Raw genomic sequence first — 25,938 nt, 5'->3', positions numbered from 1 at the left:
TAAAAACGCAAATTCCAAATGCATGATTAACATCAAGCACTTTGCTATTGTGCAATTAACATCACGTATTTTGTTAATGTGCGATTAACATCACGTACTTTGCTAATGTGCAATTAATATCACGTATTTTGTTAATGCGCGATTAACATCACGTATTTTGCTAATGCGCGATGGGACTGGGTCGTCGGTGAAGAAATGCGAGTTCCGTACACATGAAACTGGATCGAAAAACGATTAATCCATTCGTTTGAGGGTTCATCTGAACTTTGTAAACAACACACTAATGGGTTCAGGCGGGTAGGTTCGGAACAGAACCTTACTCTCGAGAAGCAAAATTGCTGCTAAAGGGTATGGTGGAAACGGAGGGATGGGGGGAACCGGTGGTGGGTTCGACGTCGTAGCAGCAATTTTGAAACCGGTGGTGGTTATGGTGGAAACGGGGGGAGGGGACGAACCGATGGTGGTTGTGGTGGAACTGGTGGGAGGGAGGGAGGAAGATGAGGGGATTGTGTTTAGTAATCTTAAGGTATTTTTGTCCATTTTTTAAGGACATTTTTCTCCGAAAGTGATTTATTTTAATATAGGGTACGTATAATGAATTTGTGGTTGCAAATAGTCCAGCCCTCGCCAAAATCCTTTTGCAAGGAAATTTCATTCGTCGCTTGTTCCTTGCAGATAGGTAGTCTCTGAATTTATTTATTTTTGCGAGGAAATTAATTGAACGCTAATATTAAACACATTTGTCGTCCAAAGAACACCGTTCCTTGCAAAAAATATATCATTGGGGACAAAGTGTTTCCTCGCGAAAAAAAAGAAGAAGATCGAGGAACATATTCCTCTCAAAAGACGATTTCTTTTGCAAAAATAAGTCTTACTTTTTCCAAGGAAGAAATACCACACCAAAGACAATTTTTTTTGACAAAACCAGTGAATCCTTTTTTGCAAAGAAACTTGTCCCTCGCAAAAAAGAAATTTCTTTTAGCGAGGATTTTTTTTGGAAAAAAAAAAAAAAATCTTTTGGCTACAAACTAAAAACTCATTGCTAGATGTCCCCTTTTTGCTTCCTGTAATGATTTCAAAAGACATAATTCATCAAACTAAGAGGCAATAGCATAAGTGGATCAAAAAAAAAAGAGGCAATAGCATAACATCAATTTAAAACCATTTCAAATAGTCAAAACATAGTATCTTAACCTTAGTCTTCTTCAATACCTCGAACAAAAACCATATTCCAGGGACTACTTGTAATATGTACTGTTATATACCGAAAACTAAAGGCATCCTTCTTCTTCCATCTAGAAGTACCAAAACAAAAGGCAAATAGTAGTTTTGTCCTCCAAAAACATTGTTCATCTCCTATCTCCTACTCCAATATTGTATCTCCATGCACCAAATGATCACCATCGATTGTTGAGCAATCTGCATATACGTAACACAATAAAGAGCTTTACAAATTATTATAGTCAATGATTTATAATTGATTACACTACTAAACATGAATATCCCAACTAGTTAGCGCGTAGATTGTGACTGGACCAAGCCCAAAGAAATCGAGCAGCAATAGAGCCCTTAACTGGTTTACACTAACTATAATGAGTTGCTCTAGACATGGTAACATCTGTAGTGGAGACAATCAGTATCACTGCTTGTGAAGCCACAAGATATGCATATTATACGGAACGAAAAGAGTAAGCCGACAGCCATACCTGTTTACTGACTCTAGATATAACCACACACATACAGGCAACCATTAAAATACCCTTGGCCTCACAGAAAAAATGAGATTCTTGTAAGCCTTGAGTCTCTTACACACAGTTCAACAGCAGCTTCTTATAGTATATCATTTCCAAAAAATGACATCTACAAGCACAAAAGTCACAACTGACCCAAAATGTCAACTTTTGGACAAACCAGGACAACACTGAAAAGCAGTTTTACTACCAATGTGAAGCGATATTCAGGATGTAAATGGTAACACGGTATTAGACAGTTTCAGAGCATCAAACCATGGAAATCAATAAATCTATTATTCCCCTTCTTGGCTGTCGGTTAAAAGGGGAAAGGCGTCAATCTCCAGAAGGTGCAAAAGTGTTATTTCGTGAAAGCTACTGAGAGATGTAGGTGTCTTGGTTAGTATAGGATTATGAAATTAATTGGAACTCACTGTTTGTACAACTCTTTTAGTTATTCCAGCAGTAAGATTCTGTTAGTCCATTTAAGCACAGTATTCGCTAGTTCAAATTCAATGTTTTCACAAAACAGACGTTTGTAACTACCACTAAACTGCCCCAGCTCCTGTACGTAAGAGACTTGTATGCAGTTAATCCTACATTCTTATTGTACCCATCTTAAACTACTACAAGTCCAAAGACAATTGTAGTCTAGAATTATAAGTTTTGGTAGTCGGATTTTTATGAAACATCAAGTCGTAGTTTGTTAGCAGCAGCCACAGGATCACGCTATAAAAGAACCATTAACTTTTCGTTCCTTTCTTCAAATGAATTCAACAAACTAAAAAAGTACAATCCAATCATTTTTCAATCGATATTCCCCCTTCCAGAGGGTTTGGCTAGAGGCAAATCAAAGTCCAATAAATGCATGGTGATGCTCTGATATACCGAGTCAATCTTGCTCAAGTAGACCTCCAGAAGAAGCAATTCTATTCTCACTACTTTTTACAAAGGCAGCAGTGAATCAAATTATCAGCACAAGGCCAACAACATAGACACATAATTAATTGGGACTACCCAAAAAAAGTGGGAACAGTATGTGAGCGAGTATCCTCCCTACTAGGTACTAAAAGGGGGTGAATTACTATCGTAAGGTACTGTCTGCGTGACCTCAACTTAATATACATGAGCTACCGAAGAAAGTTGTTCATCAATCAGAGTCATCAGACTATAAACCAAAATAAACTCGATGCATACACAGAGAAGCTAACTAAGAAAGACTTTAACCACCAAAAGGCGGTAATAATTACCAGCGAAGGAAAAACATCAATTGCTTGAATTACTGTACTCATGAAGAGAAGAGGTAAAGGGGTTTGGTCAACCTGAGAACAAGAAAGAAAAAAAAAAAAAAGGGTAACTTGAAATAATGTCCAGAAGCTTCCAATTTGTGCAAGCATGACTTTGGCGTACCATTTGGTTCAAGGCCTTTGCCAAGACCTGTTGTGTGAAAACTGTGCGCTGCTCAAAGCAAGCTGAGCAAACATCTGTAATCTGAAAAAAGGAGAACATCAGACATTAACAACCACTTCCTGACAGCATTCACTATGTGTGAAACCCAAAAACCATACAATCCGAAACCATATCTCAATCTAATATGCAATGTATAACACAATTATATGTTCCAACCTTCAAGTATAGCACAAATAAAACTATGCATCATCACTATTTTTTGCCCAGTTGCAAGTTTATAACAATATCAATAGAAAAAGTAAGGAATACTCACTAGCATCATTGGAAAGCATGTTGCAACCATTTTGTTTTGGAGTATACTGGAAGTTGACTTAAAACAACCTGATATGAAGCATAGCATAAAATAAGGGTTAAATGAATATGAGTGAGAAATCGTAGCAACTTTCATATACAGAGAGGCAAAACGATAACTTCCAATAATGTTTAACCTTTACATTTGAAATATGTGCATGGCAAAAAAGGACATGGTACTGCTACTATTCATCCTCACTATCACCGTAAAATGACATATCATCTTCATCTGGAAGTTCATCACCAGAAGTCTGGACATCAATCATGTCATCGTCATCATTACTAAATGCATCGCGATAGTCTTCTTCCTCCTCGACACCTATGTGATCATTGAGTACATCAACACGGACTGTATCCATATTGCAAAACAAATCTAGCAGCTGAACACCTGCGCTTGCAACGTCGCAGGGTTCGATTCCCCATAGAAACAAACTATGATTTAAGTGGGAGCTATGGCGGTGAGTTGCTGTGCTAATCTCCCCGAGGTTTGGATTGCGCAGTCGGGTCCAATATTGGGTCGGTTGCAGAGTTTTTCCTCCGTTACCAAAAAGAAAAAAAATCTAGCAGCTGATACACTATACACCCACATCCACAAATAAGCATATATAAGCAGAGACGTGAGGAGGAATCAGGCACATACCGAATCGCCCGGCGGTGGAAATCCGACTTGAGTGTTCCCTCGGAGTGAATTTACTAATACAGAATTTCACAGTGAAACGGGTTTAATCAACTGTGGCCAAATCTATTTTTCATAAAAATAAATTCACTCTCATCATCTCCGATCATGTACTAAAAATCATTCGATTGACACCATGTTTAACATGGTTTAACTTCTTGACAATTTCTACAACTTGAACAATTCCGATCAAGAATTAAACCCCGAATGAGTTCACAATTTACCGTTAAAGGACCTCCACGCGACCTGCGTAGTCTCGATAATAAAATGGGTTTGATCCGGTAAGGTCAAATCTATTTTCATAAAAGTAAATTTACACAAATCCTCTTCGATTGAGCATTTTAAAGTCATTAGATTCACATTATTTTTTACAGGTTATATATTATTGGCAATAGCTACAACTTGAACAGATTTGATTAAGAAATAAATCCAAATTGAGTTTACAATTTACCAATTACTTGTTGTATATACACTTCGCATGTTCAACCTGAGAAGTTTTAATGAAATTAGAGCGACGCCGTTTCAATGGACCTCCGGGATTGAAGACGCGAGGTATCAATAAGACCCCGCCGCCATCGTTTTAGTCGGCCCAGAATAAGAAATTGAAAAAACAGTCTTATATTGAACCCACTTATTTACTAGTTAATCTCCGTCCCACTTTATCTTCTTAAAAAATAAGTAATAATTGTATTTTTTTAAACTTATAAATAATATATTTACAAAAATAAATTTTCAATTTTTTTTTACATTGTTCGAAATATCTCATTGAAATCTATCAAAAAAAAATCCAAATTGTAATTTTTTGATTTCTATAAACTTATTATTTTTAAGCTTGAAAATAAGCACTTATTTTGAAAACTGGAACAGGGCCATTATTTAAAGACATAGGAGTATTTGATATTCACACTTTATTTTTTTTTGTTTTTTAACATTGGAACTTGAAAGAGTGTGTATTTTTTTTTTGAAAGTACCAAAAAAAGTAAGTATTTTAGCCAAAAAAAAAGAAAGAAAGAAAGTGTGTGGATATAAAAAGAGAGGGTGTGAAAATCATTTTCATTCTCGTATGAATGATAAAAAAGTAATGAAAACAACTTAACCTTCCCAGATTACGTTTCATGCACAAGCTCTTTTAGCAATAGAGATAGATACATTGAAGAACAGTACTTTCCAATCAAAGGGAACAAGTCTTGGTTTATCATTCATCACATCCTTTCTGCTACCACAACTTCTTGTGTTTCTGTATTTTTGGACCGATGAAGTTCCGGTCCTTTGTATTTTCATTTTATATATAAATCAATTTTATTTCTGGTAAAATAAAAAACATGAAAAGAGAGAGAAAAGAAAACACTCCTCAAGTAAAAATACCAAGAAAAACTCCTATAGCAACATAAAGGCTAAAGCATGCCCCACTCATCTACTGCTCACATAAGTCCCCTCATCTTCTGTTCCCTCTGCCTCCTTTTGGATTTCTTCCTCCAACCTGCCACAGATATTTTCCATAAGCTTCTTCCGCTCTTTCGGATAAATGTGTTTGAACCACTGTTTGGCGAAAAATCAGTTGTTGCAGCATATATCTCCGCATCAGTAGAATCAACATCTATGGAACCTGCGGCTATGCTAAAAAGAAAAGGTCGAATCAAACATAACACAATCAGAAGACTTTTCCAATGTGGGATTCGGGGAGTAATTTACAAAACTCACTGCAAACTTGAAGAACATCGAATAGAATGATTCTGCACTGCAAAATTGAGGACTTACACAGGGGAAGGCATTAAACTAGAAGTAGATGAACAGTTTCATATTCCAATCAACTTCAGGAGTATTGTTGAAGGCCATCAAAATTCATCCTTGTATGATAGCACATCGCTTATATTTTACGGGCCAAAGGGAAAACGTATGCATAGCAGACAGAATCTCAGAGTTTTTCTCCTTGGAATTGGCATCACTTCTTGTTTGGGTTCGGCTTCACAATTTGTTAAAAAGTTTCTTTTGAGGTTTTCTCAACAAATAGTTTATTTTCTGGAAAATCAGTGACATTAAGAATAGAAAATCATCAACCAAACAGGTTTAATTTTTTTTGCTAAAAAAAACAGGTTTAAGTTTTTGGAAATCAAAGCTGGACACGTCAACTAAACCAACTGGTCAATAATTTTACCAAAAAAAATTAGACGGGGTCTACATAATTTCTTGGCTTTCTCTAGGTATTCGAAATGACAATCACTCTCAACATTTCATTGAGCATAGACATTTCATCAAAATCTTCAGTTACGGGTTTAAAATGTGCATCAATTGGATCCTCAAAATCAGTGGATTATATACCCTTGTACCAACAAGATGGCAAACAACTACTCCGGTCAAAACACCAGTGGACTGAGAAAAGGAAACTTAAGGAATGAAAATCAAAATAATGTAAGGTACTCAAAGATACTTGATTCCATGTTAGACACATAAACCCGCCATACAATCATAAGCAATAAAAAACTGAAAACCCGACAACCCAACACTACAACATGATAAACCTTATGGGTTCTTGGCGTATGAATTACTAACCTTATGGAGAGAACCTGAGAGAAGTGAGAACCACCTAAACACAATACGCACAACCAAAACTTTTTCCTTCGGTAAAAAAAAAAAATTATATTTATTTATTCACGCGCACACCATCAAAACACACAACTAAAACAAAAGCACAAAAAATGGAAAAAGCATTGGTAACTTACATTTTGTAAAGGTCATACATCTGAAAAGGCTTTACCATTTTGGTGAGAGTACTAACGTTGAATAGAGGGAGGCTACATAGTGAGAAGCTTCATGGAAATGATCCGAGCTATCAGGGAAGATGCCACTGAAAAAACACAGATGGAAGAAGAAAGCATTTAAGGCTTGCAACTGCATCATTGGCTATATTATCCACTTCACTATATATTGTTGACAACCTCAATCTACAAGTCAATTTCAGTACCTTTCATGACAAATAAGAACCAAATTCAACTGCATCCCTACAATTATTAGTATTGCCAATACCTATCTAAACTAGTATAAGATTATATTATACCTAGTAATATTGCCGAAGATATTGGAATTGATGAAACAATATTAACCCCCATTACCCCAAATAAAGTTAGAAACTAATGAAATACTTAGTGCATAATAAAACCTACGAGAAAGTAGAAAAGCATGCCGCGCAAGCTGCGATCGGGAACAGTTCGAATTTCTTCAACAGGGGCAAGCCTAAAAGCCTTCTCCTGCAATCACAACCAACATGCCAGTTCCCATAAAACACCAACCACTACACCTTTTTCCTGAAGTTATGAGTATAATCAAAGAAAGTACTTGGTGAGATTGAATGAGTTGAAATACATTCAAATCACCAGCAGTAGCATCAGCACCTGATGCGTTCTAAGCAAAAACAAAAACAGAAACAAAATTTCCAATCAATAGATTAAAACGAAAACTAAATCAATCCGTTAATTAGGGCGATTAAGCTTAATCTTTGTATGCCCTAGATATTAACAGTAGTAGATGAACAAACCTTTTCAATCATGAACTGATTAAATTGACAAATCAATGAAACCGTTACTTAGAGCGATTAAGCCGAATAGTTATGAAACCCAAACACTCTACTGAAACATGCAGTACTCAAGATTATGTCCTAAGCACCATGACTTCCAACACCACGTAAACGACCCTTATATATTTCCACTAGAACCTTACTTGCAACCCGTAAGAGGCTTTTTCTCAAGAAGCATCTGAGAAAACATTATACGCATTCAGTCTAGGCTTAAATCCTGAACGGATCATATCTTGCAAAATCGCATTAGCCTCCGAAGTCCTCCCAACATTTCCACAAGCTGTAATCAAGCAGATGTAAGCGGTTGCGTTTGGACGAAAGCTCACAACCACCATTCGAGCGAGCAATGACATGGCATTGTCAGCGTTTCATGGGCGGAGGAGCTACCACGGGTCAAGCGGGGTCACTTGACCCTACTGACTCCACATTTACCTATCAAATTCGTTTAATTTTTACAATATTTTAATGAAATTGCCCCAATTATGAAGCAATCCACTAAAACTATAAATTTGCCCTCTTTTTAACACTAGAATTTCACTAACCACCGGTCAATAAATGTGGATAATTCCCATCCAATGCTAAAGAAATTAGAGTTCTAAACACATTTTTCAATAACTTCTCCGCATAATTCTTGAACATCGAGACATTTTTAGCACAATATCACTTCCCTAAGAGCTATCAATCACCAATAATTTTCCAGTTGCAATACCTATTCAATCTTCGATTACAAACAAGGAGAAGATTAAGAATTTTTTTGGAATATTGACCCACTGTCAGATTTTCCTGGCTCCACCCCTGCAACATCTCCCCATCTGCAAAGCTCACATAAAAGATCATTGTACCCTTCGCGGGACAGTTCCTCTCCATTCTCCAACCCACTTGGGTGTACCATTGGGTTATCAAAATGACTCGAAAAACTTAAAACAATAATCTTTGACCCTATTCCATCACAAGGGATGATATAAAGAATTCAATAATTTGGACTTTATGTGACCCTTGAGAATTGCGATACTTCAGACAAACAGGGAAGAAGGGCGAGATGCCGTGAACGAATGGAACCGAATACGGTTCAACAGAGTGCATAATTTACATCCCCAATCGGAATCAGAAACTGCGGCTGCATTAAAGAAACTTCTTGAATTTAAAGCACTTTGGTTAAGCAAATTCCAAACTTTTTTTCTGAACTCTAAAATTAATTTTTTTTTTGGGGTCAGTCAATCAAATTATTACAGTATTTATCTTCGAATATTGCAAAACAAATCTCTAGCAGATACACTATACACCCACATCAACACATGTAACCTTATATATGCGTGTGTGTGTGTGTGAGAGAGAGAGAGAGAGAGAGAGAGAGAGAGAGAGAGGAGGACGAGGAGGAACCAGGCACATACCCAATCGCCCGGCGGTTGAAATCCGACTTGTACGGAAGTAATAACGAGTGTTCCCCCGGAGTGAATTTATTCCGTAATGAAACGGGTTTAATCAAGTGTGGGCAAATATATTTTCATAAAAATAAATTCACTCTCATCAGCTTCGATTATGTATTTAAAGTCATTCGATTAATACCATATTTAACATGGTATATCTTCTTGACAAGATATACAATATGAACAGATTAGATCAAGAAATAAACCCAGCACCGATTACTTGCTGCACTTCAGTAATGGAAGCTTTAGATAGCGCGCGACGTCGTTTTAATAGAAAGGATTTAATCCGGTAAGGCCAAATCTATTTTCATAAAAATAAATTTTCACAAATCCTCTTCGATTGAGTCTTGAACTGATTTAGATTCACATGATTTTTATTAGGTTTTATATCACTGACAATAGCTATAACTTGAACAGATTCGATCAAGAAATAAACCCTAAATGAGTTTACAATTTACCAATTACTTGATGCAGGTTCACTTCTCATTTTCAATCTGCGAAGTCTTAAGGACCCAACCGATGTCGTTTTATGCGCCCCGAAATATAAAAAACGAAAAAAAAAAGGGGTTCAATTCACGTCTCTCTCATACTGAACCACTGATTCATAAACGACCCGGATAACATAAACTACCCGCCAAATCTCTCTCTCTCTCTCTCTCTCTCTCTCTCTCTCTCTGTAACTGTGTATCTTTACGGAGGAGGGTTTTGGAGGTTGGCTGTTGTTGCTAAGGAATTTGCATTAGAGGGCTTTGTCCAGTAGAACGGAGGAGGGTTTTGGAGGTTGGCTGTTGCTAAGGAATTTGCATTAGAGGGGTCCAGTAGAGAGAGAGAAAGAGAGAGAGCGAGCATGGCATGCACGAGAGTGCTGGTCTCCACCACACCACCACTCCAACCCAGCAGAAAAAAATCCAAGGTAAACACTCCTACTTCCTGCTCTCTGGATTACTCATCTTCTTCATCCACTCCAACTGGTACAACAACTGAACCTGAAACCCCAAAGAAATTTAGCTACAGCAGGTCCTCTCCATCCGTGAGATGGCCCCACCTTAACCTCACCGACACCCATCCCCACTCCCCTCCTTCCCAATTCCCCTTTTCCCCTTCTCCACCGACCCGTGTCGTCGATTCGGGCCCTCTTGTAAATAAAAAAGATTTAGAGGGTAGAGAGGAAACCCAGAAGGGGAATAACATAAATGGTGAAACCTTAGAAGTGTTGGGTAGTAGTAGGCCTAGCAAGACTAGGGTAAAGAAAATGACCAACATGGCACTAAAAAGGGCTAATGATTGGCGACAGAGGGTTCAGTTTATGATAGTTAGGGTATTAAGTTTGAAATCAGAGGAGTTTGTGGGTGATGTGTTGGATGATGGGACAGTGGAAATGACGCTGGCAGATTTCTGTTTCATAGTGAAGTCGGTAGGGAGGTCGAGCTGGCAGCGTGCTATGGAGGTTTACGAGTGGTTGAATGTCCAGGATTGGTACGCTCGTAATCCCCGGATGCTGGCAACTATATTGGGTGTTCTTGGGAAGGCCAAACAAGAGGCCTTAGCTGTGGAGATTTTCTCTAGGGAGGGGTCCGGGGTGGGTAACACTGTCCAGGTTTACAATGCAATGATGAGTGTTTATGCTAGGACCGGTCGGTTCACTAAGGTTCAGGAACTTCTAGGTTTGATGAGGGAGAGAGGGTGTGAGCCGGACCTTGTGAGCTTCAATACTTTGATAAATGCTAGACTCAAGTCAGGGCCCATGACGCCAAACTTGGCGATTGATCTTTTAGATGATGTGAGAAACTCTGGTATTCGACCTGATATAGTAACTTACAATACACTCATTAGTGCTTGTTCAAGGGAATCCAATTTGAAGGAGGCGGTAAAGGTTTATAATGACATGGAAACACACAAATGCCAACCTGATTTATGGACTTATAATGCTATGATCTCAGTTTATGGAAGATGTGGTCTGTCTAGCGAGGCTGAGAGACTTTTTAAGGAATTGGAGTCAAAAGGGTTCTTTCCGGATGCAGTGACATATAATTCTCTGCTCTATGCATTTGCAAGAGAAGGTAATGTGAGCAAGGTACAAAAAATCTGTGAAGAAATGGTGAATAAGGGGTTTGCAAAGGATGAGATGACTTATAACACTATGATCCACATGCATGGGAAGAATGGTCGGCCTGATATGGCTTTTCAACTCTATAGAGACATGCAACGGTCAAGCCGGATTCCTGATGTGGTGACATATACTGTTCTTGTAGATTCACTAGGAAAAGCAAATATGATGTCAGAGGCTGCTGATGTGATGTCAGAGATGCTTAAGGCAGGTGTCAAGCCCACTTTATGGACTTACAGTGCATTAATTTGTGGGTATGCTAAATCTGGAAATCGGCTGGAGGCTGAAAAGACATTTGAGCTCATGCTTAGGTCTGGGATTGAGCCAGATCATCTAGCCTATTCAGTTATGTTGGATATTCATCTTAGGTCTAACAACACCACGAAGGCAATGGCCTTATATCATAAGATGGTTTCTAATGGTTTCACACCCGATCGAGCCCTTTTTGAGGTTTTGCTCCTAGCACTGGGTAAAGAAAATAAAGAGGAAGATATTCAAAAAGTGGTCAAAGATATGGAAGAATGTGAGTTGGATCTGCAAACCATTTCTAGTATCCTTGTCAAGGGGGAATGCTATGACTATGTGGCTGAATTTTTGAGAAAAGCTATTTTGCAGGGTTATGATTTGGACCATGAAAACCTACTGTCTGTTTCGAGTTCATATAGCTTGGCAGGAAGACATTTAGAAGCACTACAATTGCTGGATTTCATGAAAGAACATGCACCCGGTTCCCACCAATTGATAACTGAAGCCGCAGTTGTTATCCATTGTAAGGCTTATCAACTGGATGCTGCCCTCGAAGAGTACAGTAAAACTAGGGGGTTGAGTAAATTTCATGCGAGTCCTTCCATGTATGAGTCCCTTATTAAATCCTGTGAGGAGACTGAACTGTTTGCTGAAGCTTCGCAGGTGTTTTCTGACATGAGATTTAATGGAGTGGAAACTTCCCAGAATCTTTGTGAAAGTATGGTGCTTATGTATTGTAAAATGGGCTTCCCAGAAACAGCTCATCATTTGATCGATCAAGCAGAAGAAAAGGGAAGCCAATCTAGGACTGTTTCCCTTTATGTATGGCTCATAGAGGCTTATGGCAAGTTAAAGGTACTTGAGAAAGCAGAGAGTCTGGTGGGAATTCTTAGACAGAGATTCGGTGTAGTGGATCGCAAGGCTTGGAATGCCCTAATAAAGGCTTATGCTGCAAGCGGTTGCTATGAGAAAGCAAGAGCTGCTTTTAATACAATGATGAGAGATGGTCCTTCCCCAAGCGTGGAAACCATAAACGGTCTCTTTCAAGCTTTGATTGTGGATGGGAGATTAGACGAACTCTATGTGGTAATCCAAGAATTGCAAGATATGGGTTTTCAGATTAGCAAGAGTTCTATTCTTCTGATGCTTGATGCATTTGCCCGAGCTGGGAACATATTTGAGGTGAAAAAGATATATCACGGAATGAAGGCCGCAGGTTATTTTCCTTCCATGCATCTTTATAGAGTTATGATTGCACTTTTGTCAAAGGGGAAAAGAGTAAAAGATGTTGAAGCCATGGTTTCTGAGATGGAGGAAGCAGGATTCAAGCCTGACCTTTCGATATGGAACTCTGTACTCAAGTTATATACAGAAACTGAGGATTTTAAAAAGACAGTGAGAGTATACCAGCAAATTCAAGAAGCTGGACTTAAACCGGATGAGGAGACATACAATACTTTAATATCGATGTATTGTAGGGACCGCAGACCAGAGGAAGGTCTGCAACTGATGCATGAAATGAGAAGTCAAGGTTTGGACCCTAAGCTGGACACGTACAAAAACCTGATTGCTGCATTTGGAAAGCAGCAGATGGTGGAACAAGCTGAAGAACTTTTTGAAGGATTGAGATTTAAAGGATATAAACTTGATCGCTCGTTATATCACATAATGATGAAAATATTTAGAAGCTCTGGTGACCTTTCTAAAGCTGAAAAGCTACTAATCATGATGAAAGAAGCTGGAGTGGAGCCAACGATTGCTACCATGCATTTGCTGATGGTTTCGTATGGCAGTTCTGGTCATCCCACTGAAGCTGAGAAAGTGCTCAATAATTTGAAATTAACGGGGGAAAATCTTATGTTGCTACCGTATAGTACGCTCATCGATGCTTATCTCAAGAATGGAGATTATACTATGGGAATTCAAAAGCTTCAAGAGATGAAGGGAGAAGGTCTAGAGCCAGATCACATGATATGGACTTCCTTCATTAGGGCTTCAAGTTTATCACAGAGCACAAACGAAGCCGTAATTTTGTTAAAAGCTTTAGAAGATGCTGGTTTTCATCTTCCACTCAGGTATTCTTAATTTTTGTTGAACTATCTTTCTCTGTTGTCTGGTTTTCTTCCATATCTTTCCTGATTGGGAATGTGCTTTCTTTTAATTGCTTTCACAGGCTTCTGACAGAAAAATCTGAGTCACTAGTCTTGGAGGTAGACCAGTGTCTTGCTAAACTGGAACATATAGAAGATAATGCAGCATTTAACTTTGTAAATGCTTTGGAAGATCTGTTGTGGGCATTTGAACTCCGAGCCACTGCTTCATGGGTTTTTCAACTGGCAATAAGGAGAAGCATTTATTGCCATGACGTGTTCAGGTAGCTGCTGAATTCTGTTTTATGCTAATTCTTTTTCCTAGATTTTATCGACGTTAGTATAGGTTACATCAAGAAGTACGCAGGGAATTCACATTATCCACCAACAAGTGCAAGTGGACCATCAAGTAGCATTTGTATAGTATATTTGGTTTTTACATGCAAAAGATATAATTCTTCTCAAGAGGCCAACTGTTTACTCGACAAGTTATATTTTACCATGTTGCTAGCAGGCAAATCTTTTTGTATCAATTTATGATGGAAAATGACCCATAGACCATAGTTGGATGGTCTAGAGGGCATAAAGTAACTTTGATGATGACAAAGCACATTTTGGGATCAGTAAATGTTATCTCGCTGCTAGGAAGCAGAGTTATAAAAATTAAACTCCATCTCATCCATGGTGGGCAAGCTGCTTTTTGCTATCCTGAAGATGGGTGAGGGAGGAATACTTGAAAGTACGTAGAAAACGAGTTGAAATGTTCTATGTGTGTCAGACCAGACCTTCCATTTTGATGGCGGCGCTTGCCACTTTGCCTCTGTTACTGCTGTTTGGATCCAGTTGCATTTTCATTGTTTTGCCGACTACCTGTCTTCTTGTTGCAGGGTAGCTGACAAGGACTGGGGAGCTGATTTTAGGAAGTTGTCTGCTGGTGCAGCTCTTGTTGGTCTTACTTTATGGCTTGATCACATGCAAGCAAGTTTCTTGTTCTTTCTTCTTACCTTTTGCTACATATTCCATTAGATGGGGATGCTTATGTGGACTTTTTGCTAATTTTCCAGAGCTCTTAAAGATAACGACTTCTTATCACATTGCAAGGCCTCTTATGTACTATGTCGTCCTAGAATATATTCAAGTAGCAACTTAGTAGCCAATAGATCTTTGCCATCTTCTTCCCCTATTTTAATGATTTATTTTTCTTAAAGCACTGTAATTGTACCTGCTGTTACCCTAATTGCATTTCTGGTGCTACATAGACCATTCACATTATTTGCTGACAGGCTCATCAGATGAATCATCACGTCCATTTCCTGAATTTTGTGCAATCATCTTTCTTTTGGTTACAGTTTTTGTGGGTTTTTTTTTCTTCTTCTTTTTGCACCTAATAGATGACTTCAATTGCGGCAGGACGCATCGCTGGAGGGTTTCCCAGAATCTCCAAAATCTGTTGGACTTGTAACGGGGACTTCGGAGTACAACAAGGTTTCCTTGAATAGCACATTGAAGGCATACCTTTGGGAAATGGGTTCACCGTTTCTGCCAAGTAAAACAAGGAGTGGGCTCCTTGTTGCAAAAGCACATTCCCTTAGAATGTGGTTGAAGGACTCGCCATTTTGCTTAGACCTTGAGTTGAAAAACAGCCCCTACCTCCCCGAGGTAAACTCAATGCAGCTAGTTGAAGGGTGTTTTATGAGACGTGGCCTTGTTCCTGCTTTCAAGGACATAAATGAGAAGTTAGGGCAAGTGAAGCCAAAGAAATTCGCAAGGCTGGCTTTGCTATCGGATACGAAAAGAAAAAAAGTTATTCAAGCTGATATAGATGGGAGGCAAGAGAAGTTGGCAAAGCTGAGAAAAAGGGGGGTCACTCAGAAGAAGAAGATCAATAAGTTTGGAAGGGGAAAATCTGGCAGGAGGCCTATGATTTCAAAATTTGCAGGGAGGAACTCAGAAAGAAAGGGCTGAGGTGCCTAATTGATTGGTGGTACTTCTACCTTGCTGAGTATTACTGCTGAAGATTATCCATTGGACCTCCGGAGGCTTAATACCTAAATTGACAAGAGTATCTACTGATACTGAAACTGTTATTTTGGTGGTAGAACTTTCTGAGAGCAGCGCTTTGTGCACATATTTCTGAGAGCAGCAGTTTGTGCATAATTTATGCAGCTGAGTAGTTTGAATCAAGTTGCTCTCCCCTAAACGCAACGATTTTCTGTGGTATTTGCCTTTCTTGTAAGGATACTGACACATCTTTCTGAAGTTGTTGGATTGAATTTCTAGGAGCCACTGTCCTTTAGCTTTCAGCCTTTTCATGTAAGACAGTTTGATACAGTACTAATGTGGACAATACCAATGTGACAGAGTTTAAGATTTTAATGGGTGTGAACCCAGTTCATTCTAATTCCCATGTGGCATGTAGGGTACTGAGCAAGAGAAAATAAAAGGGCTTGTGTAGAACCAAAATGTGGAGAGGCACAGCCGAACAAGATTCTTTGTCGACGAAATGTGGTTGAGAAGGCGGCATATTTCTACTTTGTGTTTCATTGGACTGGAAAATGTAAATGAAGTTTAGTGAAATGGAAAAGCTTTACATCTCAATTTCTATTTCTTTTGTTATGAGATTTGTTCCTTGGTTCTCTAAAGGCTCAATCTCAAGAGCAAACCCAAGCTGCCCTAGACCATCCACCAAGGGTTTTCTATCTGTGGCCTCCCCCTCCCTGCTAATAAACCGTACACAGACACCGTAGGCCATTTCTTCTGTGGTTCTGCTCAGATTGCTACTGACGTTGTGAGTACTCTCAGATCTTTCTTTTCACCCCAATCTTCTTGTACTAAATCTATCAATTTAATAATGAATTATGTATGTTTCTTCGTAATGCTGTGTTGGTTTTCTGGAAAAAAATACGACTTTCAAATGACAAGATGTTAGCTTAGACGAGATAGACATCGCGAGTAGTATAGATGACTTGTAGTTATGGGGTTTTTTTTTTAGTTTGAGTTTCATCGGGGTTCAAGCTGATAGATATCGACTTGAAGTGTAAGCTGCTAATCAGTTAGATTAGGACTCTTCATCAGCTAACTTTGTGTTTTCTATAATGGCTCCGTTCACTTGTCAAGAAATTAGTCCATGAAAATTATTTTCGAGAAAATTATAGCGATGTGAAGTTAAAGGAAAATGATAAGTATTTTCCTTTATGCGTCCATTTGATGTAAGAAATTAATAGAAAGTTAAAAGTTAGTAGTTTAATTTTGTAGAAACAAGATTCCTGCAAAATCTTTTGTTTTTTGCATGACATGTTTGGGGGGAAAGCTAATGTAAGTGGGAAAGTTAGAGACGTTGGTTCCACAACTTTCCTGCTAGTTGAACGCATTAAAAATCCTAGAAAGTTAAACATTCCCGTACTTCCCTTTCTTTTCACTGCAGTTGATCAGGGCCTACAGGATTTTAAGAAATGTCTTTGTTTATTCGATGTTTCTTTTTTATATGTATTTTATGAGTACTTCCGAGCATGAAGCTTTGATTTCAATCTGCATGGTATGGGCGTAGAGATAGCATTTTGGATATGGATTCCCGAAGCAGTCAATTTCATGCGGTTAATGGTTCCACATGCAATGTTAAGCTTGACAAACTTGTGTTTTTTAAATAAGCTTGGAAGTTAATTTCATTTTTGGATGGCATCTAAACGAGGGCCTGCAGTTTGTGTTCATGAAATGGGATCTCTAGTAGTTTCATCATTATCTTTGGTTTCTTTCCTTCAAGTCGTATTCTCTCGTAAAGCATATCAAGCTGTTGGCATTTTCTCAGTTTTTCACTGGCATTGGCCTGTGGCCACTGAATGCCAACAAAGGTCATCTACTGCTATTTTTTTTCTTCTACTGATATACTTTCTGGGTTCCCTTTTCTACTAATCAGGCAGCAGGTATTCCCAAAAAACTCGCCCCAACCATAGGCATATCTGTTGATCATCGCCGCAGGAACCGTTCACTGGAGGGTCTCCAGTTTATGTCCAGAGGCTGAAGACGTACGAGGCGAAGTTGGTTGTCTTCCCAAGATGTGCTCACAAATTCAAGGTATAATACTATCTGGTTTACAGGACAACGCTCAAAATATTTTCAATTCAATTATTCCTTGAGAGTTGAGACCATGTATACTAACTCCTTTGATTGCAGGCTGGTGATTCTGCCCCAGAGGAATTGGCTATAGCCACCCAAGTCCAAGGAGCTTACATGCCTAATGTGCGTGAGAAGCCAACCGTGGAGCCTGTTAAGGTCACAAGTGAGATGAAATCATTCAAGGCTTATGACAAGCTGCGCATTGAGCGGACCAAAAGCGTCATATTCATGCCCGGTTGAAGAAGGCTGCCGAGGCTGAAAAAGAAGAGAAGAAGCAGAGTGTTTTTGCCCATATGGTTATGTGGGGATGTTTTTGCTGTTACGAGTCTAGTTCTATTGGCTTTACTGGTTTTGAGCCATTAGTGGTCGGGTTCCAGGATCACTCACTTGGTTACGACATTTGTTTGGATTTTTGTTTTCTTATCTCTCTGGATCCGTGTTAGAATGGACTAAATTGTGGCTATGCTCAATGCTTCAACAGTGATTTGGCAACATTTATTTGTGCTTCGACTGTTTCCCTGCTCTATAATGGAATTTAGAGAAACTTTTTGGTATAACCGGTATATAAACCATTTGGTATCCCCCTTCACAAAAAAACTGACACTTAGCAAAGTGTAATTTTAAGGACTGCAAGTGTAATTATTTTTCCCCATCCTCCTCAATTGATATTGGCGCTAAAACATCTGTTTTTTGTTTCCGCACAAATGCCACAAAAAGCTTAAAAAAAAAAAAAACCCGTCTCCTAAATTACTCCTCTGCTATCCCTTTTTTTCCTTCTCATCCATTTTTTTCACATTTCCAGATCCACATCAACAAAGGATATCCTTATTTTACCAACAGGTTTGAAGGGTTTATTTTTTTAATTGTAATTTGGTAAAGTATAAATTCTAAATTATGAGGACTTAAACCATTCAAAAAAATAAAAGATCCGAAGTAAAATTTAACACTAGTAAAATTTCAGTTGAAAGCACAAAAATTAAACAAAAACTACAATAGCTAAAGATTAAAAAAAACTACAACCACTATATCGATTCTTTTAAAAAAAAAAAAGACATTCCGTAGATATCTTGTTTGTTTTATTTTTGTGGTGGTAGCATTTCCACATTCATTAGCACTGATTCTTGACTCAACTATGGTATTGCATCTTCCTCAACTAGCAATCTCATAAAGCTGAAACGGGAAGAATTAAACTTTGGATTTGAAGAAGCCTACATAGCATCGATAAACTCCTATTAAAATGTCGAGATTTTGAAACTCCGTGTGCCAAAGATAATAGATTAGATGAGTATTTAAAAAAATAAACCATTGAAATGTAATTGTTACCCCGTTGGTAAACTGATGTTTTTTTTTTATGTGGATCTGGAGATGAAAAATAATGGATGAGAAGAAAGTAAAGATGTTAGCGGAGATGTACAGAGGAGTAGTTTGTGCAGGAAAAGGAGTGGTTTGTGTGGGAAAAAAACTCTCGAGATTTTGTTTTGAGGGTATTTTCTCCCTTAGCACACTATATTTCGGTAAATAGTTGTTGAAAATCATACATAACATTTCGATAAATAGCTGTTGAAAACAAAATTATATTTCGGTAACTATATGTCGAAAATATGTTCAACCTTCTGTAAACAACTGCCGAACATACATTTTCGATAAATAACTGTTGAAAAAAATATTATATTTCGGTAATTGGATGCTGAAAATGTATCTCAATTTCGGTCACTAACTGTCGAGTATAATTGAAAATATTTTTAACGGGCGAAGGAAGAAAATACGAGACTACGGATAGTCTCCCATTTTTTAAGCGCCAAATTGGGAGTAGTTTGTACGGGGAGAGGAGTAGATTGTGTGGAAATTACAGTTGAAGTCCTTAAAATCACACTTTGCCAAGTGTCAAATTTTTTTGAAGAGGGGATACCAAATGGTTTATATACCGGTTATACCAAAAAGTTTCTCTGGAATTTAAAGGCCGAAAAGCATTTCCCGTCCAATTCAAAATACCATATCTTGGCCAAACTAAACCGAGCCTTAAGTCAGAACCAGTTATCCAAATTTGTTTTTACCATTGAGCTCTATCGAATTCACCGAGCGTTAAACTGTTATCGATGTATTATCAATGTGTAAAATTGTCAGCTTGCAATTCTCTAAGATACTGGCCATAGCATTGGAGAACACTAAACTGTGCTTTTCGAGCCTTTGTCAGCTGATTTAGCAGTTGCATCGGTGAAGCTTCATGCAGCCTTTTATTTTTTTTGGTGCGTTTACTTATCACAAGCTGACTCCAATTAACTGCTCAAACCTTTTTTGTTATGCCTATCAAAAAAAAAAAGGCTTTTTTTGTTACGTCACCCTCGCAAATCTCAAGCCTTGACCATTAGGCCAACCCCACGTAGTTATGATTCGATATACCTAAGTACATGAAAACATTATTCCATATCGTTAACTTTTTGCATTTTGTGCACAATAAATAGGGTTTTGTTTCGACATGAGATGTGGTAACTGGTAACTGAAAATTTAGATCTTGCAGGGGGCATTAGAGAAGTTGAGTAGGATATACGCAGGGTGAATTTGTGTTTTGAGTTATAATTCTGGCTTTGAACTGAAAAAGAGTACAAGTAAGGGAGCAATTTGTAACATAAATAAAGTTATAAGGTTTTATGTGTAATTTTCATGATATGTAATTATATATCCAGCTTACTGGCAAGCTAGGGTTTTGTGTGCAACCTGCAGCGGCCCAAATCTGAATTGAACGGGTACCTCTCTCTCTCCATCTCTGTGTTCGTCTCTCTCTCTCATCGTCTATCTCCTTCTTTTTAACATCTTTTGTGGGCCTGAAGCAGTGGCTTCGTAGGCCATCGATTTGAAGTGTTAGCTGGTAATTGGCTAGGTTAGGACTTTTGATCGGTTAGCTTTCTGCTCTCTATATCATTCTATGTAGTGGCTTTGTTGATTCAATGTTCTTTCTCTCATACGTATCTTATGAGTAATTCTGTTGTGCTCATGAAATGGGATTTGTAGTTCTTTCATCATTATCCTTTGTATATTGCAATATTCCGAGTTTATTTTGTTCAAGTCATTTTCTCTTTAGATGATATCATGTGCTTTGTATTTTCCTCAGTTTTCTCTTGCACTGGCCTCTGAATGACTCCAGAAAGGTCATTTTTCCGGTGCTATTGTTTTTTGTACTTGGGGTTTGACTGAACCTTTCACCAGTTCTGTGTGGCTTCCGTGGTAGTAAATTTTATCAGTGAAGTGCTGCCATGTCGTTGCTAGGAACTGTGGTTAAGGGTTTTTTTGCTGTTTTTTTTTTCCCGACATGTTTGCTGGGGCCAAGAAAATTCACTTATAAGTTGATTGTTTAGGAGTTCGTCTTTAACTTCAATGCTTTCATCAAACAGAGGTCAGGATTAGCATGTAAAGCACACTTTCTTCCTATTGTGTCCGAAATATGCCTTCAACCTTCCATTTAGGACTGATAGGTGTCATCATCGATTTTATTTTATTTTCTGTTGCGGTCCTCTTTTTGGGGGTAGGTTTGGTGAAATTTCATGAAGGGATGTGTTTTATTTTTTAGCACTAGTGAATGGTTGCAACACGAGTCTATTTTACAACCTTTTTTGAGCAGTTACCCTTAATCTTTGCCACACATTTGTTGTGCATATTGCAGTAATGCAGTTTATGATTTTCCCCTGTGATTGTGCTTGGTTTGATCACTCTTGACAGAATTTGGCTTTCTGTTGGTGGGTTTTGTTTCTCACCCATTTTCTAACTTAACAGGTAAATCATGGTGAAGCATAACAATGTCATACCCAATGGGCACTTCAAAAAGCACTGGCAAAACTATGTGAAGACCTGGTTTAACCAGCCAGCACGCAAAACCAGGAGAAGACTTGGTAAGTATATTTCGGGCCTTTAAAACTCAAAGAAGAAGAAAAAGCCAATGATTTAGTTGTGAAATTTATAAGTAAAATTTGACAATTGCGGAAATTTAATTTTGTTACCACTGACTGTTGCGATGATGGTCTTTATGTATTTCATTTTCAGCAAGACAAAAGAAGGCCGTGAAGATTTTCCCACGGCCTACAGCTGGACCTCTTCGCCCCATTGTCCATGGGCAGACGTTGAAGTACAATATGAAGCTAAGGGCTGGCAGGGGATTTTCTCTTGAGGAGCTTCAGGTCAATTTTTTCTATCCCTACCTATCATAGTGCCGTTTGCCTTTCTCGTTAGACATATGACCTTTTCTTGTTCTTGTATTGAAGGACGTAAGGACATTATGGGTCTTGTTCACTACCTAGCTACTTACCGATAGGATATGTACGCATGCTGTGTAGGATAAAGTTTGCATTGCTCAGCATAGGTAGAGGCGGAAGTGTTTGTCTGTTAACAGCTAATTATTTTTGGGCGACCATGAATTGTTGCATTTTGTCGGGCTTGACATAGAAGTATGGACCCTGTTCATCTTGAAAACTAAAGCCCTGATGACTTTAAGAGAGAAGCTAGTTTAGTTGGCATTTTGACCAACTTGACAATTGTTGGAATGCTTCTGAATCTAAATTCTCTGTAACGGATGCATTACTTGCTTCCCTTGTCTACATTTCAGGCAGCAGGTATTCCGAAAAAGCTTGCCCCAACCATCGGCATATCTGTTGATCATCGCCGCAGGAACCGTTCACTGGAGGGTCTCCAGACTAATGTCCAGAGGCTGAAGACATATAAGGCGAAATTGGTTGTCTTCCCAAGACGTGCTCGCAAATTCAAGGTATAGTACTAACTGGTTTACCAAACAACACTCAAAACGTTTTCGATATTCAATTATTCCTGGACACGGATTAACTCCTTCATTGCAGGCTGGTGATTCTGCACCCGAGGAACTGGCTACTGCTACCCAAGTTCAAGGAGCCTACTTGCCTATTGTTCGTGAGAAGCCGACCGTGGAGCTTGTCAAGGTTACAAATGAGATGAAATCATTCAAGGCCTACGACAAGCTGCGTATTGAGCGGACCAACAAGCGTCATGTTGGTGCCAGGTTGAAGAAGGCCGCTGAGGCTGAGAAGGAAGAGAAGAAGTGAGTTTATGCTCATACATGTATGTGGGGATGCGTTTGCGTATTGAGTCTGAATTTTTCTGCTTTACTTGTTTTGAACTATTATTGGTAGCGCACACTATTAAATTTTGTTTGGATTCCAAAATCACTTGGTTAAAAATTTTGCTTGGATTTTTCCCGTTTGGTTTCTTGCTAGATTGGATTATATTCCGGCTATGCTCAAGGCTTCAACCATGGTGTTTGTGATTACTTATTGGTTCTTCGTCTGTTTCCCTTCCGTAGATTAGTTGTGTATGAGCTAGCCTTGGTGTTTAATGGCCAAAAAAGCTTTTTGTGTCCAATTTCGTTTGATCAAACTGACTTTGCTGTTGAGGATTTCTTGCCGGAGTCCTATAGTGATGCAATTTGAAGGCAGATTTGACCGGACTGAGCTGCAGTTCAATTTCACCTTCCAGTTTGGGTCATTATAGACCCACCACATTGGTCAGAACTTCTCCAAACGGGATTTGATGAAAATGGACTCTGTTCAAAGGGAAAAAAAACAGTATATGCAGTTTCTGTCATCGTATGGGATTATTTTGGTGCTTGGATGGAGGAGTTCAAAACTGGACCAAACTCGAGGGGATGTAACTGGAGTGGAGCTCGGTCCGATTTGGTCACTTTTCAGGTTTGGGCATTGCATTGGAGAACACCAGAATGTGGGGTTGCAGCCTTAGTCACATAATGCTCCCCTGCTTTTAATTCTCACTCTATGCTTGCTCACGGATTTTAGTAGTTCAGGATATGTTTCATGATGCTTTAACCCTCACGCTACTGTTTCCACATGTTGATTATGTGACTTAGGTTGTGGCTGCTGGCCATGTATCGGCTTTGAGAGCTCATTTAGCAGAGTTTGCATTGCTCAAAGTACCCCAAGAAATTCAAAGTAACTGAATTGCGGTGGCCGGCGAGTATAAAGAGTGAAAAGGTTCAACTCGCCTTTTGATCACAATCCTCTATTACTTTTGCATCACCGGTGCTCATGACAATAGTTGATCGGACATCAATAAACACGCAAACAAAATTATTACGATATCAAATGATTCACCCAAATCTTATAAGAATTTGCTACATACAACTTCAAAAATACCCATGATCTTCCAAAATTACCATTTCCTACCCCAGCAAATTATTTTCAGAAATCCTATTGGTACCGACGGTACCCATAGGGAAAATGCACCGACGGCCACCGGACGGCCGTCTCCGGTCACCGGACGGCCGATCCGAGCCGTCCAAAAATTTTAAAAAATAAAACCGAGTGGCCTTACGCGAGAATCAATGGCATCCGAGGTGTGTAGGGTACTTGATCCGAGTACCCCTTTTTCGTGTATATACACGTATATACAAATATACACGAAAAATGGGTGCTCGGATCAAGTACCCTACACACCTCGGATGCCATTGATTCTCGCGTAAGGCCACTCGGTTTTATTTTTTAAAATTTTTGGACGGCTCGGATCGGCCGTCCGGTGACCGGAGACGGCCGTCGGGTGGCCGTCGGTGCATTTTCCCTATGGGTACCGTCGGTACCCATAGCAGTACTCAATTATTTTGGCCGGAAATTTTGAAACCTTCTCTCCCCAATTATTTTCTCCCCCGTTCTTTTCTCTTCCTCCCCATTTTGAAACCCCAAGCCCCACCACCATTCCCCTTTCTCCTCCCTCTCTACCCGTTGTCTCTGTTTGAACACCAACACCACCACCACACCACAGCACCGTCGCACAGCAGATCATCTCCTCCACTGTCGAACCACTACCACCTCCACTGTCAAACAACCACCGCCACCCAACAGCAGGTGGAAGGAACCGAGAATAACAGCAGCACCACCACGACGGTAGACCCACCATCCCTAAGTCCACGACAGACCCACCATCCTAAAACCCACCATCCCTAAGTCCACGACAGACCCACCATCCTAAAAAATGTTAGTACAGAATTTTGGATACTAGAACTTGAATTGTTTGAAGGTTTTCAAATATTAAAATCTGAATGGTATTAAACCTCTGGGCATTTAATACAACTTTTGGTAGAATATGATATATTGTCTACAATATTCGAACTCTAGAGTTTGAAATTTTAGCATAATTTCAAATTGTAGAATATGATATATTATCTACAATATTCAAACTCTGGAGTTTGAAATTTAGGTAGAATTTTAAATTTTAGAATCTGACAATGTCAGGACAGAACTAGGTTAAAAATGGAGGAATGATGGTTACTTCTTGCTGCTGTCTTGGCTCCGAAACTACAACATCCACGGCTACCTCTTCCTTGTCAACTTTCATTTCCATTGCACAGCCTTCCAATCCCCAATCAAAATGCACGTTGCTCTCATTTGTTGGGTCCAAGACAACTTCTTTACCAATGGAGGGAGAGGAAACAATAGAGGTTTCCATTGAGAGTTAAAGAGGTAGGAGGTCAGAGTTAGGAGGCAGAGGTGGACTGATTTTTATGGTGGGAGGTGGGAGCTCCTGGAGCTTGGTTGCAGCACCAATGGTGGTGGTGAACATGGAAATGGAAGGAAGAAAATGAAAATGATTCTCTGATAGAGAATATGGAGGGAAATGTGGGCTATGGGTTATGTTTTAGATATGGTTATATATTTGTGGTTGTATATAATAAAAATATGAATATATTTGACCAATTTTTTTAGAGCATTTTTGTCCAAATATGATTTTCTAAAAAATAAGTTACACGCAGTAAATTCGCACTTACATTTATAAACTCTCTTTCCGTGGAGTCCGCTTTTCTTCCCTTGCATATATTCCACGGACCTATGAACAGCTTTTGACTTGGAAACATATGGCCCACCGCATAATAATATCTCCCCGAAAATAACTTCCGTGTAAAAGCCATTGTCAACCAAGCCAATCAAAACAAGCCAACTCAGCGCCAAACCCAGGAAGTCGTCCGTCCACCCTTTCCACTCCTCAACCGTTTTCCTTCCCTTTTTTGGCGTTGAATAAATAGGCATGATTTTGTGGGATCTATTTCGAATATCACAAATATAATTTAAAATACAAGTTATTCTTATAATATTTTTTATGAGTTTCTAAAAAAAATTAACTTAATCCGATATCGGTAAGAACTATTTCAGAAATTCGTAGAGTGTTTCAGACTTCGTAGAGTGCCCTATGAAT

General features: G+C 38.9%; 4 protein-coding genes and 1 pseudogene across 27 annotated transcripts; 3 read left to right on the top strand and 2 right to left on the bottom strand.

The window, feature by feature from the left end:
• Nucleotides 1-1,130: 1,130 nt before the first annotated feature.
• LOC131321342 (uncharacterized) lies at nt 1,131-3,850 on the bottom strand. Its single transcript, XM_058352331.1, has 5 exons — nt 3,697-3,850; nt 3,454-3,521; nt 3,141-3,221; nt 2,981-3,052; nt 1,131-1,419 (listed from the first exon to the last, which is right to left on the bottom strand). Exons 1-5 carry the CDS (start codon nt 3,848-3,850, stop codon nt 1,357-1,359), a joined length of 438 nt encoding a protein of 145 aa, XP_058208314.1. The 3' UTR covers nt 1,131-1,356.
• Nucleotides 3,851-5,294: 1,444 nt separating this feature from the next.
• On the bottom strand, nt 5,295-9,371 carry LOC131319925 (uncharacterized). 21 transcript variants are annotated; one of them, XM_058350376.1, is made up of 5 exons: nt 7,501-8,925; nt 7,329-7,412; nt 6,888-6,974; nt 6,718-6,783; nt 5,295-6,014 (listed from the first exon to the last, which is right to left on the bottom strand). In XM_058350376.1, exons 1-5 carry the CDS (start codon nt 7,527-7,529, stop codon nt 5,981-5,983), a joined length of 300 nt encoding a protein of 99 aa, XP_058206359.1. In that variant the 5' UTR covers nt 7,530-8,925; the 3' UTR covers nt 5,295-5,980. The 21 variants fall into 21 exon arrangements, 6 of the variants coding, with proteins under 6 accessions (XP_058206359.1, XP_058206360.1, XP_058206358.1 ...); XM_058350377.1 differs by having other exon boundaries at nt 5,295-5,779; XM_058350375.1 differs by having other exon boundaries at nt 5,295-5,647.
• Nucleotides 9,372-9,786: 415 nt separating this feature from the next.
• LOC131319919 (pentatricopeptide repeat-containing protein At3g18110, chloroplastic) lies at nt 9,787-16,206 on the top strand. The gene is made up of 4 exons (XM_058350362.1): nt 9,787-13,593; nt 13,692-13,892; nt 14,496-14,586; nt 15,019-16,206. The coding sequence occupies exons 1-4, from the start codon at nt 10,013-10,015 to the stop codon at nt 15,571-15,573; spliced, it is 4,428 nt and encodes a 1,475-aa protein (XP_058206345.1). The 5' UTR covers nt 9,787-10,012; the 3' UTR covers nt 15,574-16,206.
• A 1,074-nt stretch (nt 16,207-17,280) lies between these two features.
• On the top strand, nt 17,281-18,219 carry LOC131321341 (large ribosomal subunit protein eL13z-like; annotated as a pseudogene).
• Nucleotides 18,220-20,324: 2,105 nt separating this feature from the next.
• LOC131319923 (large ribosomal subunit protein eL13z-like) lies at nt 20,325-22,937 on the top strand. 4 transcript variants are annotated; one of them, XM_058350367.1, is made up of 5 exons: nt 20,325-20,465; nt 21,490-21,605; nt 21,757-21,890; nt 22,316-22,474; nt 22,563-22,937. In XM_058350367.1, exons 2-5 carry the CDS (start codon nt 21,497-21,499, stop codon nt 22,782-22,784), a joined length of 624 nt encoding a protein of 207 aa, XP_058206350.1. In that variant the 5' UTR covers nt 20,325-20,465; nt 21,490-21,496; the 3' UTR covers nt 22,785-22,937. The 4 variants fall into 4 exon arrangements, with proteins under 4 accessions (XP_058206350.1, XP_058206352.1, XP_058206353.1 ...); XM_058350369.1 differs by lacking the exon at nt 20,325-20,465 and adding an exon at nt 20,535-20,587; XM_058350370.1 differs by lacking the exon at nt 20,325-20,465 and adding an exon at nt 20,535-20,599.
• The last annotated feature ends 3,001 nt before the right edge of the window (nt 22,938-25,938 follow it).

The sequence above is a fragment of the Rhododendron vialii genome, chromosome 3a (assembly GCF_030253575.1).
Source record: "Rhododendron vialii isolate Sample 1 chromosome 3a, ASM3025357v1".
Lineage (NCBI taxonomy): Eukaryota > Viridiplantae > Streptophyta > Magnoliopsida > Ericales > Ericaceae > Rhododendron > Rhododendron vialii.
Note: the sequence above shows the minus strand (reverse complement) of the source record. Positions and strands in the feature narration are given on the sequence as shown.

What these genes read in the sequence shown, in the direction of transcription:
- LOC131319925 (XM_058350375.1), bottom strand. Translation starts at nt 7,529, where the DNA reads ATGTATTTCAACTCATTCAATCTCACCAA. An exon ending in GCATGCTTTTCTACTTTCTC is followed by an intron (nt 6,975 to 7,328) that starts GTAGGTTTTATT and finishes ATTTCCATGAAG; the next exon opens with CTTCTCACTATGTAGCCTCC. An exon ending in ATGTATGACCTTTACAAAAT is followed by an intron (nt 6,784 to 6,887) that starts GTAAGTTACCAA and finishes TTTTTACCGAAG; the next exon opens with GAAAAAGTTTTGGTTGTGCG.
- LOC131321342 (XM_058352331.1), bottom strand. Translation starts at nt 3,850, where the DNA reads ATGGATACAGTCCGTGTTGATGTACTCAATGATCACATAGGTGTCGAG. An exon ending in CATGCTTTCCAATGATGCTA is followed by an intron (nt 3,222 to 3,453) that starts GTGAGTATTCCT and finishes TCCTTTTTTCAG; the next exon opens with ATTACAGATGTTTGCTCAGC. An exon ending in CAAAGGCCTTGAACCAAATG is followed by an intron (nt 3,053 to 3,140) that starts GTACGCCAAAGT and finishes TCTTGTTCTCAG; the next exon opens with GTTGACCAAACCCCTTTACC.
- LOC131319923 (XM_058350367.1), top strand. Translation starts at nt 21,497, where the DNA reads ATGGTGAAGCATAACAATGTCATACCCAATGGGCACTTCAAAAAGCAC. An exon ending in CAAAACCAGGAGAAGACTTG is followed by an intron (nt 21,606 to 21,756) that starts GTAAGTATATTT and finishes TTTCATTTTCAG; the next exon opens with CAAGACAAAAGAAGGCCGTG. An exon ending in GACGTGCTCGCAAATTCAAG is followed by an intron (nt 22,475 to 22,562) that starts GTATAGTACTAA and finishes CCTTCATTGCAG; the next exon opens with GCTGGTGATTCTGCACCCGA.
- LOC131319919 (XM_058350362.1), top strand. Translation starts at nt 10,013, where the DNA reads ATGGCATGCACGAGAGTGCTGGTCTCCACCACACCACCACTCCAACCC. An exon ending in TATTGCCATGACGTGTTCAG is followed by an intron (nt 13,893 to 14,495) that starts GTAGCTGCTGAA and finishes TTCTTGTTGCAG; the next exon opens with GGTAGCTGACAAGGACTGGG. An exon ending in TATGGCTTGATCACATGCAA is followed by an intron (nt 14,587 to 15,018) that starts GCAAGTTTCTTG and finishes CAATTGCGGCAG; the next exon opens with GACGCATCGCTGGAGGGTTT.